The 15524-nt window shown below is 48.4% G+C and overlaps 1 protein-coding gene across 1 annotated transcript in view; it reads right to left on the bottom strand.

Moving 5' to 3' along the window:
• LOC123366235 (cation channel sperm-associated protein subunit epsilon-like) overlaps window positions 1-15524 on the bottom strand; it is a 55383-nt gene that overhangs the window by 25992 nt on the left and 13867 nt on the right. The window contains exon 4 of the mRNA XM_045009496.1: window positions 10994-11063. Within this exon, the coding sequence (XP_044865431.1) occupies window positions 10994-11063 (70 nt within the window). The remainder of the gene's footprint in view (window positions 1-10993; window positions 11064-15524) is intronic.

The raw sequence follows: 15524 nt of genomic DNA, 5'->3' as shown, positions 1-15524 counted from the left end.
TTGTGGACTCCAGAACTCGACACAGTATTCCAGCAGCTGTCACTCCAATGCCAAATATAGAGGTAAAATATCTCTCCTGTTTATGCATCCAAGGATCACATTAGCCCTTTCAGTCACAGTGTCGCACTGGGATCTCATGTTCAGCTGATTATTCACCACAACTCTCAAATCTTTTTCAGAACTGCTGCTTCCTAGGATAGTCCCATATCTTGTAAGTATGGCCTACCTTCTTTGTTCCTAGATGTATACTTTTACATTTAGCCATGTTAATATGCATATTGTTTGCTTGCATCCAGTCTGTTGGGGTTACTTGTGCATCCTGCCAATGTCCTTGTGCCACCCTATCTGAAGGTATATAAAGATGGAAGCCACAATTACCACTTGTGACCTGGTGAAATGGGATGTTCTGGGTCCCCCCTACCTGAGGGCCATAGGCAGTGAGCAGGAACTCAGCAGTATATGTTGCAAGCTTCTTTAATCCCTTTACACAACATTTCTGTGTTTTATTATTTTAATTAATGTTAGGTCACTTTTGCCAAGATTTAAGCCCTTTGTACCCTTTTTTCTATCCAGGATTCCACTGTGCATCTCCTCCTTTGTTACAAGGCATCATTGAGATGGTACAGGAAGCACAATCCTGAACACAGTTCCATGTGCTCACGGCTTGAGAAAGTTGCCTCAAGTGCTATCTGGTGGAGGTAGCCATGTAGGCCTCATCCCTTCCAAGATGCTTGTGGTGAAGTAGAGACACCACCCACCAGCATGGAAAGGGTTAAGGAGAGCCTTTGGGCCCAGCAAGCTCACCCTGTAATTCCCACAGCCAATGCCAGGCATGGCAGGAGAGAAAAGGAGGGAGCCTGGCTCAGTTCAGGGCTGACCAGTGAAGAGGCAGGAGCTAGCTATCTCTCTACCTGAGGGAAGGGTCACTAGCCTGTTGGCTGAGGCAGCCACCAGAGACCAAGCAGTGTTGTCCTGGCAAAGGAGATGGAGAAAGAGGCCTAGGAACACCTGGCTTGAGAGGAACCCTTGTAACTGAAGCAGAGACCTGGGGTGGGGAGGGAGGCGTTTTCTGACCCTACCAAACTTATGACTGCTGCACCTGGAGGAACCTGGGACTGCAGGAGGATGCTACCCAGGGTCCATGAGGGGACACTACTAAGAGACCAGGCACCACAGGGACAGAGACCACAGGGCTACACACCCCAAACTAAAAGGACCACGGTAGGAAGTAGCCCAGGGCAATGAATGTAGACTCCCTGCTGGGAAGTCCCCTACTCAAGGGTGATTCACACAGAGCCCTGGGCTGGGACCTGGTGAAATGGGACTTCCTGGGTCCCCCCTACCTGAGAGGCTGAGGCCCTTTGACCACAGAAGCAGGGGCAGGAAGCTAGGTACTCCGACCACTAGGCTGACTGGCCCTACAAGCCCCATCCCTGTCCCCCGCTCATTACAGTGCTCTTCACAGAATTTCCATGATAGTTGATGTCAAGGTTTTGGTCATCAGCAAAGTGGGCTCCATGCTTAAAGAAAGCCTGATCCCTAGGGATTCTGTGATGGCATCCCATAAAAGGAGATAGTCAGGGTTCAGGAGCAACTTCAATGGACACACCTATGTAGAGAGTTTCTAGCTTGCACGTTACAGGGCATAGACATAAAACAGAGTGGGGACCCATGAAAAAAAAAGATTGATAAAAAGCTAAATTTATTTCTTCCCCTCTTTGGGGTGATTTAAAGAGTATGTTTACGTGTTCTTTATTGTATAAAACACTCAATTGTTTGTAGAAAATTTTAAAATAACCACATCCCACTGAGCTCCCTCCTCCCACAATACTGTATATATTCTTGATAAAATAAAATAAAAAAATAATCCTAGTCAAATCCCAGGAACTTCATGGCAAGCTTAACCAAAATTCTGTGGCAAGATCCCTGCAATCGGTGGCACTCCAATGCAACAGATTGGAGATTCTGTGACCGGCACAAATAAATTTAGAACTGAGGCTTCTACTTAACTAAATATGAAAATGAATAATGCATTCACTATAGTATCACATCACATTATTTAATTTGACATTAGAATCAATGTACACTGCTCCTCATTTGTTAACTTTCTTTGTATTGCAAAATTTGATACAAAAATCCTTAACAGTATCATAGATATTTGTGAGGAAGATGAAGGTTTTGGCTGTTCAATAGGAGACAGTTGGGTTTTGACATGAGGGAAGATCCAGGAGGCAGTTCAGGTTTGTGAGGCAAGCACATTACTGGATATTAAAATTAGAAGCAAAAGACATAAGAATATAAGAATGGCCTTATTGAGACAGACCAGTGGTCCATCTAGCTCAGTATCCTGTCTTCTGCCAGTGCCAGATGCCTTAGAACGAACAGAACAGGGCAATTATTGAGTGATCCATCTCTGGTCATCCAGTCCCAGTTTCTGGCAGTTGGAGGTTTAGAGACACCCAGAGCATTGGGTTGCATCCTTGACCATCTTGTCTAATCACCACTGATGGGCCTATCCTCCATGAATTTATCTAATTATTTTTTTAATCCAGTTATACTTTTGACTAGGGCTGTCAATTAATCACATTTAACTCACACGATTAATTCAACTAAATTAATCGCGATTAAAAAAATTAATCATGATTAATCGCACTGTTAAACAATAGAATACCAATTTAAATTTATTAAATATTTTGGATGTTTTACTACATTTTCAAATATATTAATTTCAATTACAAAACAGAATACAAAGTGTACAGTACTCACTTTATATTATTTGTATTACAAATATTTGCACTGTAAAAATGATAAACAAAAGAAGTAGTATTTTTCAATTCATCTCATACAAGTACCATAGTGCAATCTCTGTCATGAAAGTGCAACTTACAATGTAGATTTTTTTTGTTACATAACTGCACTCAAAAACAAAACAATGTAAAACTTTAGGGCCTAGAAGTCCACTCAGTCCTACTTCTTGTTCAGCCAATCACTAAGAGAAACAAGTTAGTTTACATTTATGGGAGATAATGCTGCCCGCTTCTTATTTACAATGTCACCAGAAAGTGAGAACAGATGTTTGCATGGCACTCTTGTAGCCGACAATGCAAGGTATTTACGTGCCAGATATGCTAAACATTCGTATGCCCCTTCATGCTTTGGTCACCATTCCAGAGGACATGCTTCCATGCTGATGACACTCTTTAAAAAAATAATGTGTTAATTAAATTTGTGATTGAACTCCTTGGAGGATAATTGTACGTCTCCTGCTCTGTGTTTTACCTGCATTCTGCTATATATTTCATGTGATAACAGTCTCAGATGATGTCCCAGCATGCCTTTTTAAGAACACTTTCACTGCACATTTGACAAAATGCAAAGAAGGTACCAATGCGAGATTTCTAAAGATAGCTACAGCACTCGACTCAAGATTAAAGAATCTGAAGTGCCTTCCAAAATCTGATTGGGACAGGATGTGGAGCATGCTTTCAGAAGTCTTAAAAGAACAACACTCCAATGCAGAAACTACAGGACTTGAACCACCAAAAATGAAAATCAACCTTCTGCTGGTGGCATCTGACTCAGATGATGAAAATGAACATGTGTCGGTCCACTCTGCTTTAGATCGTTATTGAGCAGAACCCGTCATCAGCATGGACACATGTCTTCTGGAATGGTGGTTGAAGCATGAAGGGACATATGAATCTTTAGTGAATCTGACATGTAAATATCTTGCAATGTCAGCTACAACAGTGCTATGCAAACACCTGTTCTCACTTTCAGATGACATTGTAAACAAGAAGCAGGCAGCATTATCTCCTGCAAATGTAAACAAACTTGTTTGTCTGAGTGATTGGCTGAACAAAAAGTAGGACTGAGTGGACTTGTAGGTCTGAAGTTTCCCATTGTTTTATTTTTCAATGCAGTTATTTTTTTTACACAAGTCTACATTTTTAAGTTAAACTTTCATGATAAAGAGATTGCACTACAGTACTTGTATTAGGTAAATTGAAAAGTACTATTTCTTTTATTTTTACAGTGCAAATATTTATAATGAATAAATATAAAGTGAGCACCGTACACTTTGTATTCTGTGCTGTAATTCAAATCAATATATTTGAAAATGTGGAAAATATCCAAAAATATTTATATATATAGTATTCTATTATTGTTTAACAGCGCAATTTTTTTTAATCACGTGATTAATCACAATAAATTTTTTTTAATCACTTGACAGCCCTACTTTTGACCTTCACCACTTCCCCTGGCAACGAGTTCCACAGGTTGACTGCATATTGTGTGAAGTACTTCCTTATGTTTGTTTTGCCTATTAATTTATTTGAGTGACCCCTAGTTCTTGTGTTATGTGAAGGGGTAAATAACACTTCCTTATTCACTTTCTCCACATCATACATGATTTTATAGACTTCTATCTTGTCCCCCCTTAATAAAATAGGTAATGATAATGGTAATGTTGATAATGAAATTTGCATTATTGGAGTAATTGATGTGGCTTAAATGCTGGCCAGGTCACTGACAGTGTTCAGTCCCTTCCAGGGAAGTGGAACCTTCAAGTCAAAGTTCAACATAAACACAAAACAAAAGAATCTTCAGTGCTGCTGGGCTCAGTTTTTAGCCTCCTTCTTTTCAGGAGGACCCCACCTGCAGCGGCTCGTCTTAACACCCACCCAGCCACCCACAGGTTCATGGTAAAAAAAACAAACTAATAGTCAGTGACAGGCTTCATCTCCCACAGGGAGGTCCTAGCAGATCACGGTCTTTAGTCAGCTCCTGGCTCTACCCAGGTTTCTCACACAACAAAGGAGCTGCCAGTCTAGTCTCCTTTCAAGTCCATTCACAAATGAGCTCTCTCCTTTGTTCAAGTGCCCCCCTCCAAGACTGAAAGCTCTTCAGGAGAAGGGGGTGGAGCTGTTTGAGTCCACATCATCCTATTAACCTTGGCCAGTGTGGTGTTTGTATACCTCATCACAAACCTCAATATGATGAATGGGGGCTGTTGAGACATCTCTGAGCTATTGATTCAGTCTGTTAGCAGACTCAGGAACACATCACTGCATTGGTTACACTCAGTTGACATTTGGAAGGTTTCTTTCACAACCATTAGGGCTAGAAAGATTTGATTCTGGAGCAATATTATAAAGCTAAACATAGAATCAGAAATGTGGGACTGGAAGGGACCTTGATAAGGCCTGGTCTACACTAGGACTTTAATTCGAATTTAGCAGCGTTAATTCGAACTAACCGCTCAACCGTCCACACCAGGAAGCCATTTAATTCGAACTAGAGGGCTCTTTAGTTCGAATTTGGTACTCCACCTCGACAGGTGGAGTAGCGCTAAATTCGACATGGCTAGCTCGAATTAGGCTAGGTATGGACGCTAATCGAACTTAGTAGCTCCGGGAGCTATCCCACAGTGCACCACTCTGTTGACGCTCTGGACAGCAGTCTGAGCTTGGATTCTCTGACCAGCCACACAGGAAATGACACGGGAAAATTTGAATTCCTTTTCCTGTCTGGGCACTTTGAATCTGACGTCCTGGCTGGACATCAGGGCGAGCTCCGCAGCACCTGCAACGATGCAGAGCTCTCTAGCAGAGGAGTCCGGCCAATCCAAGAATAGAAAGAGGTCCCCAGCATGGACAGACCGGGAAGTCCTGGATCTGATCGCTGTGTGGGGCGAGGAGTCTGTGCTCTCGGAGCTGCGCTCCAACAAGCGGAATGCAAAGACCTTCGAGAAGGTCTCTAAAGCAATGATAGAGAAAGGATACAGCTGGGATGCGATGCAGTGCCGCGTGAAAGTCAAGGACCTGAGACAAGGTTACCAAAAAGTCAGAGCGGCAAACGGACGCTCCGGAGCACAGCCCCAGACATGCCGCTTCTACGAGGCACTGCATGCCATTCTCGGTGGGTCTGCCACCACTGCCCCACCAGTGACCGTGGACTCTGAGGATGGCATAGTGTACCTAGACAGTTCCTCGGCGATGTTCGCCGATGGGGAAGATGAGGAAGGGTTTGTGGAGGACGGCGCAGGGGACAGCGAACACAATACCGCTTGCCCTGACAGCCAGGATCTCTTCATCACCCTCACAGAGATCCCCTACCAACCCTCCCCGCCCGTTAACCCGGACTCAGAATCAGGGGAAGGATCAGGCGGTAAGTGCTATAAACATGGAAACTTTTATTTTTTTAAAAACGGGTATAGAAAAAATAGAAATACTATATACAAAATTTTACATGTCAAACTATATAAATAGTAGGTCCACACATATAGGGATTGAACAATAATCCTCTTGGGACAGTTCAACAAAGCTCTCAGAGAGCAGCTCGAAAAGCCTCCGCAGGAGGTTCCTGGGGAGAGGTGCCTTATTCGGTGCTCCATGGAAGCACACTCTTCCGCGCCAGGAGATCCTAATGTAGAGAGGAATCATCGCCTCCACCAGCATTGCTGCATATGGTCCTGGTCTGTGCAGGGCTTCCAGTAGCATCCGCTCTCTCTGACTGCGAGTGACCCGCCTCAGGGTGATGTCGGTCTGGACAGGCTGCATCTAAGTCGGGCAATTAGTGTATTGTTACTATTGTTAACGGTTTACAATTAGGTTGCATAACAACGACCCTCGCTTAACAGCCAGGTGCTGGAGGCCACAGAGAACAAGCAGACATTGATCTTTCCCGTGCACTGGCGGGAGGGGCTGGAAAAGGCTCAGCCTTTCTGCTTTCCAGATTGCCTTTAGCAGGAGAGCACAGCTATCCACTAACTGATAAGCATGATCTACTTTAAGGCTTACCAGGACTGTCTGCAAGACGGATTATGCTGTATCTCCCCGCTTGTCCGCTCTCCTGTGCAATGGCGCCGCCAATGAGAGCGTATTCCGAAATCTCGAACTTTTCCTGAGATCTCGTGAGACTTGGTGCCCTGTATGGTCTTGTTCAGAGAAACTGACTAGACTGTGTTCACTGTTCGCAAACATGTATCTGTTCAAGGAAATCATTTACTGTTTCCCATCACACAGCTTCTGCTCTTTCCCGGACTGCCCCGGCATCCCCCTCGCAGAGGCTGGCTCAGATTAGGCGGCGAAAGAAAAAGACTCGGGAAGAGATGTTCGCGGAACTGATGTCCTGCTCCAGAGCCGAGGTGGCAGAGCAGAGACAGTGGAGGGAGAGCCTATGTCAACAGCATCGCACACACATCGAACGGGAGGATAGGTGGCGGCAGGAAGACCATCAGGCGACTCAAACGCTGCTTGGGCTAATGAGGGAGCAAACGGACACGCTCCGGCGCCTTGTTGATGTGCTGCAGGACCGCAGGCAGGAGGAGAGAGCCCCCCTGCACTGTATCTGCAACCACCCTCCAACACCAAGAAGTCCTGTCCCCCCCTCACCGAAAATTACAAGACGGAGGGGCGGTAGGGGCCATGAGAACTGTCACTGCACCACAGCTGAGCGCTAATGTTCCACACACCTCTGACGCTATAACTGTTTAGAAGCGCTTCCCTTACAGGATCACCCAGTCCCAAATCCAAGTTTCATCACCCCACTATGTAGTAGATTAATAAAAGCTGTTTGCTGTTGTTCACTCTTTCCGTCACGTCTTTCGTGTCAGAAGACTGTGTATGTAGGGGGGGGCAGGGGATTTATAATTGCACGGGATAGCCTACATTAGCAGGGTACAGACTATCGGGGGCAGGATCAACTGCAGGTCACACACAGACTGCATTCAGTAGTCACCAGGGTCCCTCTGTGTGGTGTATGCTGCCCCGGGTCATTCTGTGATGTGTACGCTTGTCCACGGTCCTAGCGCCTGCCACCCCCTAATGTTAAGGCATGCTGCCCTTACCATGCACTTCCACCGTAGGCGCGATCCTCTCCGCTGCCCTGAGCCCCAACAAGAGCCCTCATCCACGGACAGATACTCACCCTTCCCCCACACCCCTCACCCCTTCCTATGCCCAAACCCACAGCCCAGAGCCTGCATCCAAATCCCTATGCAAAGACGGCACCACTCGCCCCTTCCTGCAAACCCACCCCTACATGCACAACCACTTGAAACTGTCCCCCACCCCAGAGACCTATGTAGGAGCAGGAGGCTGTCCGTCCTGTATTGTACAAGCGGTCTGTACATCAGTGCACACCGTACCCAGCACAGTATGCGTCCATGTTTCAAACCCTGAACAGAAATGCAAAGTAAAGGAAAGATTTATTAAAAATAAGTGTTCCATTTAATTTGTTTAAAAACGTGTTTTGGAAGTGGGGGAAACTTGGAGAACGGGGTATGTAACTGCAGATCTCACTCAACACATAGAGACACAGGCCCAGGATCAGCTTCTCTTAAAATCAAGTGTAGAGTCATCGGTTACCCTGCTCTCCGAGGAAACTTGCTTTCAAAGCCTCCCGGATACACAGCGCTTCCCGCTGGGATAGTTTTTCGGCACGGGTGTCTGGCTGAGCGTAAACAGCAGCCAGGCGTTTTGCCTCAACCTCCCATCCGGCCAAAAAGGTCTCGCCCTTGCTCTCACAGACATTGTGGAGCACACAGCAAGCAGCAATAACTACGGGGATATTCTTTTCGCTGATGTCCGAGCGAGTCAGTAAGCTCCGCCACCTCCCCTTAAGATGTCCGAAAGCACACTCCACCACCATTCTGCACTTGCTCAGCCGATAGTTGAAGAGTTCCTTCTCACTGTCCAAGGCGCCTGTATAGGGCTTCATGAGCCAGGGCATTAGCGGGTAGGCTGGGTCCCCGAGGATCACTGTAGGCATCTGCACATCCCCAACCGTTATTTTGTGGTCCGGGAAGAAAGTTCCTGCCTGGAGGCGTCTAAACAGACCAGAGTTCCTGAACACACGCGCGTCATGAACCTTGCCCGCCAACCCGACGAAGATGTTGGTAAAACGTCCCCTATGGTCCACCAGTGCTTGCAGCACCATTGAAAAGTAGCCCTTTCGGTTAATGTACTCGCTGGCCTGGTGGGCTGGTGCCAGGATAGGGATGTGAGTCCCATCTATAGCCCCACCGCAGTTTGGGAATCCCATCGCGGCGAAGCCATCTATGATGTCCTGGACGTTTCCGAGAGTCACTACCTTTGAGAGCAGTTGCTCAACGATTGCGTGGGCTACTTGCATCACAGCAACCCCCACGGTAGATTTGCCCACGCCAAAGTGGTTCGCTACTGACTGGTAGCTGTCTGGCGTTGCAAGTTTCCAGAGGGCTATGGCCACTCGCTTCTGCACAGTCAGGGCTGCTCGCATCCGTGTGTCCTGGCGCTTCAGGGCAGGGGCCAGCAAGTCACAGAGTTCAAGGAAAGTGCCCTTACGCATCCTGAAGTTTCGCAGCCACTGTGATTCATCCCAGACCTGCAGCACTATGCGGTCCCACCAGTCCGTGCTGGTTTCCCGGGCCCAGAATCGCCGTTCCACACCATGAACTTGACCCATTGCCACCATGATCTCCACGGCACGGCGTAACCTGCTTTGTGAGAGGTCTGCGCCACTCTGTGAATTCCTGTCCTCACCGCGCTGCCGGAGCCTCCTAGCCCGATTTCTCAGCAGCTGACTGTGGAAGAGGTGGACGATAAGGTGCGAGGAGTTGACAACGGCCATAAGTGCAGCGATGATCGCAGCGGGCTCCATGCTCGCAGTGCTGTGGCGTACGCGCTGTAACTGACAAGAGAAGGGCGCGAACAGATTTCCCGCTGGCGCTTTCAGGGAGAGAGGGCGGGAGTGACGGTTCAATAATGACAGTTACCCAAAACCACCCTCGGCACATTTTTTCCCCCAGCAGGCATTGGGGGCTCTACCCAGCATTCCAATGGGCAGCGGGGAGTGCGGGAACTGTGGGATAGCTTCCCACAGTGCACCGCTTCCAAAGTCGACGCTGGCCCCGTGAATGTGGACTCAGAAATTCGAATTAGTGTATTTAGTATGGATACACAAATTCGACTTCATAAGGTCGAATCCACAAATTCGAACTAAGTTGATTCGAAATAGTCTTGTAGTGTAGACAAGGCCTAAGTCATCTAGTCCAGTCACCAGCACTGGGTCAGGACTAAGTGTTATCTAAACCATCCCTGACAGGTGTTTGCCTAAGATGTTAATAAAAACCTCCAACAATGGAGATTCCACAATCTCCCTAGGTGATTTGTTCCAGTGCTTAACTACTCTTACAGTTAGGAAATTTATCCAAATGTCTAACCTATATCTCCTTTGCTGCAATTTGACCCTAATACCTCCTGTTTTGTCCTTGGTGGATAAAGAAAACAGTTGATCACCCTCCTCTTTATAACAACCTTTTACATACTTGAAGACTGTTATCGTGTCCCCTGTCAGTCTTTTCTTCTCTAGACTAAACAAACCCATTTTTTTCCAATCTTTCCCAGTAGATTATGTTCTCTAGACCTTTAATAATTTTTGTTGCTCTCCTCTGGACTTTCTCCACATCTCTCCTGAAGTGCGCTGCCCAGTACTGGACACAGTACTTCAGTTGAGGCCTGATCAGTGCTGAGTAGAATGGAAGAATTACTTCTAGTCAGGGCCGGCTCCAGCTTTTTTGCCACCCCACGCGGCAAAAAGAAAAAAACGGAAAAAACCCAAACCCACTGAGCTACCGCCGAAGAGGAAGACAGGGAGTGAAGGACCCACCACTGAATTGCTGCTGAAAACTGAAGCAGATTGATTGAGCTGCTGCCGAAGTGCCACTGCCACCCTGGACCTGCCGCCCCTTTCTATTGGCTGCCCCAGGCACCTGCTTCCTTCGCTAGTGCCTGGAGGCGGCCCTGCTTCTAGTGTCTTTCTTACAACACTCCTGCTAATATGTTCCAGGATCATTAACATTTTTTGCAACAGTATTACACTGTTGACTCACATTTAGTTTCTGATCCACTGAAGTGGACTCTGTGGCAAATACTGCAAAATCACTAAGAACACACGGACCTGACCACAGTGCACTATGAATTTCTTATAGTTATTATTGACAGCTTACCTCATTGTCAACTTTTGGTCTAATCTTGTGAATTCCAGGAACTGGACAGTTCAGTGTTGCTGTACGTGAACTACAGTAATTAAAAAACAAACAGCCAGGTATTTAATATTAATTAACACTAGACATATGTACTTCTGACTGGTCCACTCAGTCTTAACTTTTACTTAGGATCTAATTACTCCCCAACCTTCATCTTTCAAACTGAGCAAACCTTCCTCTTCCTTATTCCCCAACAATGCTTTTAATGTACTATCATTAGATTGCCCGTTCAGTTTAAAATCAATGTACTCAGCTTTGCAGCTTAGACCTAATCTACACACAGTCTTTGTACCCATGTCACTATTTCAGCTAGAGCTGGTATTTTTTATACCATAATAGCTAAATGAGTACAATCCCTAGTGTGAACCCAGTTATTCTAGTGTACAGGTGGCTTATACCAGTATAGCTTATTCCCTTACATTTATGAGACTAAAGCCTGGTCTACACCTAAAATTTAGGTTGACCTAGCTACTTTGCTCAGGGCTATGAAAAATGTCATGCCCTCTGCAACATAATTAAGCTGAACTAAGCCCCATGTACCAATAGGTTGATGGAAGAATTCTTCTGTCAACCTAACTATTGCCTCTTGGAGAGGTGGATTTACTACAGTGAAGGAAAAACCCCTTCCATCATTGTAGTAAGTGTCTACGCTACTGCTGCAGCCGCACCATTGTAGCGTTTGTAGTGTAGACATACCCTAAACTGTACATCACAATATAAAACACCTTTATACCAATATAACTGCATCCACATTATGGGGTCGTACTGATTCAACTATATTAGTTTCAAACTGATATATTTAAAGTGGTATAAAAACTACATGTAGACAAGCCCACAGAGTGTGCGACACCCTTATAAAACATACTATATTTAAAATAGCTGTCTACCTATTTCATATCTCAACACCTGTGTAAGACACACTATGGTATGAGAGATCTTTCAGCTGCTCTATTCTATGTACGGAATACAGCATTAAGAACATTGCCCTGCCACCACTAGCTGAAGTGAAGGAAATATCAAAATTAAATGATCTAAAATTAGGTAAAAATTGAAGTGTGACAGTGCATCCTAATATTAAGATGCATATAGATGCATTAAGAAAATAAGAATTGTTTATAGTTATAAGAATTTAATAACTAATAAAGACAGTTTTAAGTAGTTAGGACCAGGAATAAAAGACGGTTACTCACCTGTAGTAACTGTTGTTCTTCGAGATGTGTTGCTCCAATCCATTCCAGTTAGGTGTGCGCGCCGCACGTGCACGGCTCTTCGGAAGATTTTTACCCTAGCAACTCCGGCGGGCCGGCTGGGCGCCCCCTGGAGTGGCGCCGCTATAGCGCTGAATATATACCCCAGCCGGCCCGTCCGCTCCTCAGTTCCTTCTTGCCGGCTACTCCGACAGTGGGGAAGGAGGGCGGGTCTGGAATGGATTGGAGCAACACATCTCGAAGAACAACAGTTACTACAGGTGAGTAACCGTCTTTTCTTCTTCGAGTGATTGCTCCAATGCATTCCAGTTAGGTGATTCCCAAGCCTTACCTAGGCGGTGGGGTCGGAGTGAGACGTGGCAGAGTGTAAAACTGCTGATCCGAAGGCTGCGTCGTCTTGAGACTGCTGTACCAACGCATAGTGGGAGGCGAAGGTGTGGACCGAAGACCATGTGGCCGCTCGACAGATGTCCTGGATGGGGACCTGGCTCAGGAAGGCGGCAGACGAGGCTTGCGCCCTCGTGGAATGAGCGGTGAAGCGGCCCGGGGGCACGTGAGCCAGCTCGTAGCACGCTCTGATGCACTGAGTTACCCAGGAGGAGATGCGCTGGGAAGAGACCGGCTCGCCTTTCATGCGATCGGCGACTGCTATGAAGAGTTGTGTAGACCGCCGAAAGGATTTCGTCCGCTCGATGTAAAAAGCGAGCGCTCTACGGACGTCGAGGGTGTGGAGCTGTTGTTCCCGAGGCGAGGCATGGGGCTTCGGGAAGAAGACCGGGAGAAAGATGTCCTGATTGAGGTGGAAAGCCGAGACCACTTTTGGCAGGAAGGCCGGATGCGGACGAAGCTGCACCTTGTCTGTGTGGAAGACGGTGTATGGCGGACCTACCGTCAGCGCCCGGAGCTCCGAGACTCGTCTGGCCGATGTTATGGCGACGAGGAAGGCCGTCTTCCAGGAGAGGTAAAGAAGAGAACATGTGGCCATCGGTTAGAATGGCGGACCCATGAGTTTGGACAGGACGAGGTTCAAATCCCAGGTTGGGGCCGGACGCCGCACCGGCGGGTACAATCGGTCCAGGCCTTTCAGGAAGCGGGAGACCATCGGATTGGAAAAGATGGAGCGACCTTCCAGAGAAGGACGAAAAGCGGACACCGCTGCCAGGTGTACCCGCAAGGAGGAGACCGCCAGACCTTGCTCCTTAAGGTACCAAAGGTAGTCCAAGATGGTAGGGACGGGTACGACAAAAGGGTTGAGCCCTCGTTGGTCACACCAGAGCGCGAACCTCTTCCATTTCGCCAGGTAGGTGGAGCGAGTGGAAGGCTTTCTGCTCTCAAGCAGGACTTGCTGCACGGCCGCCGAACAGTCCCTCTCTGCGTGGGTCAACCACGCAGGTACCAGGCTGTAAGATGGAGGGACTGCAGGTTCGGATGGTGGAGTCTGCCGAAGTCCTGCGTGATGAGGTCCGGCCATAACGGGAGGGGGATGGGATCCCGAACGGAGAGCTCGAGCAGCAGGGTGTACCAATGCTGTCTCGGCCAGGCCGGAGCCACGAGTATGACGGTGGCTCGATCCCTCCGCAGCTTCTGGAGCACTCTGTGCACGAGAGGAAAAGGAGGGAAGGCATAGAGGAGGTGAGTCTGCCAGGGATACAGGAAGGCGTCCGACAGAGAGCCCGGCGAGTGACCTCGGAACGAACAAAACTGGAGACACTTCCTGTTCGCCTTGGAGGCGAAGAGGTCGACCCGGGGAAACCCCCACCTCTGGAAAATCGTATGTGCAACGTCGGGACGAAGGGACCACTCATGGGAGAGAAACGACCTGCTGAGATGGTCGGCCAGCGTGTTCTGCACTCCCGGAAGAAAAGACGCTTCTAGGTGAATGGAGTGGGTCACGCAGAAGTCCCACAGGAGGATCGCTTCCTCGCAGAGGGGAGAAGAGCGGGCTCCGCCCTGCTTGTTTACATAGTACATCGCAGCTGTGTTGTCCGTGAGTACTGTTACACAACGGCGTTGTAGGTGGGAGCAGAAGGTCCGGCAGGCGAGGCGGATGGCCCGGAGCTCGCGTACATTGATGTGTAGCGCGAGTTCCTGGGGCGACCAAAGGCCTTGGGTGTGAAGCTTGCCCAGGTGGGCCCCCCAACCGAGCGCTGAGGCATCCGTGGTCAGCGTAACGGATGGGCGAGGAGGATGGAACGGGACCCCCGCACACACGACCTCCGGGGTGAGCCACCAGCGGAGGGAATCGAGGGCCGTCCTGTTGACCGTGACCACCATGTCGATGGGGTCTCGATGAGGCCGGTACACCGTCGCGAGCCAGGACTGGAAGGGGCGAAGATGGAGCCGCGCATATGCGGTGACATATGTGCAGGAGGCCATGTGACCCAGAAGGCGTAGGCAGGAGCGCACGGTTGTGGTCGGGAAGGCGACGAGATCCCGGATGATGGAGGCCATCGTCTGGTGCCGGGCGCGGGGAAGAGAGGCCCTGCCAACCGTGGAGTCGAGAACCGCTCCGATGAACTCCAGCCGCTGCGTTGGGAGCAAAGTGGACTTCTCGGTGTTGATGAGAAGACCAAGCCGCTGAAAGAGAGACAGAATTTCTGCCATCTGTTCTATCACGAGCTGACGGGACTGAGCTCGGACCAGCCAGTCGTCGAGATACGGGTAGACGTGCATCTGACGACGGCGGAGGGCTGCTGCTACGACTGCCATGCATTTTGTGAATACCCTCGGTGCCGTGGAGAGTCCGAACGGCAACACAGCGAACTGGTAGTGGGCGTTGTTGACCACAAACCGAAGGTAACGCCGATGAGGAGGATAGATCGCGACATGGAAGTAGGCGTCCTTCATGTCGAGGGCGGCAAACCAGTCTCCCGGATCCAGGGAAGGAATAATGGTCCCCAGGGTGACCATACGAAACTTGGGCTTGAGCAGATATTTGTTCAGCTCGCGAAGGTCCAGGATAGGACGTAGCCCGCCTTTCGCCTTGGGGATGAGAAAATAACGGGAGTAGAATCCCCTGCCCCGCCTGTCTTGAGGCACTGCTTCTATGGCACCCACGCTCAACAGAGTCTGAACCTCTTGCAAGAGGACTTGCTCGTGAGAGGGGTCCCTGAAGAGGGACAGGGAGGGTGGGTGGGAAGGCGGGGGCGAAACAAACTGAAGGCGGTATCCCGACTGGACTGTTTGAAGTACCCAGTTGTCCGATGTTAAGCGGGACCACGCCGAAAAGAAATGGGAAAGGCGGTTGTAAAATAAAGGGGAAGGATCCGGTAGGGAGAGTGATG

This window comes from Mauremys mutica, chromosome 3 (genome assembly GCF_020497125.1).
Source record: "Mauremys mutica isolate MM-2020 ecotype Southern chromosome 3, ASM2049712v1, whole genome shotgun sequence".
Taxonomy (NCBI): Eukaryota; Metazoa; Chordata; order Testudines; family Geoemydidae; genus Mauremys; species Mauremys mutica.
Note: the sequence above shows the minus strand (reverse complement) of the source record. Positions and strands in the feature narration are given on the sequence as shown.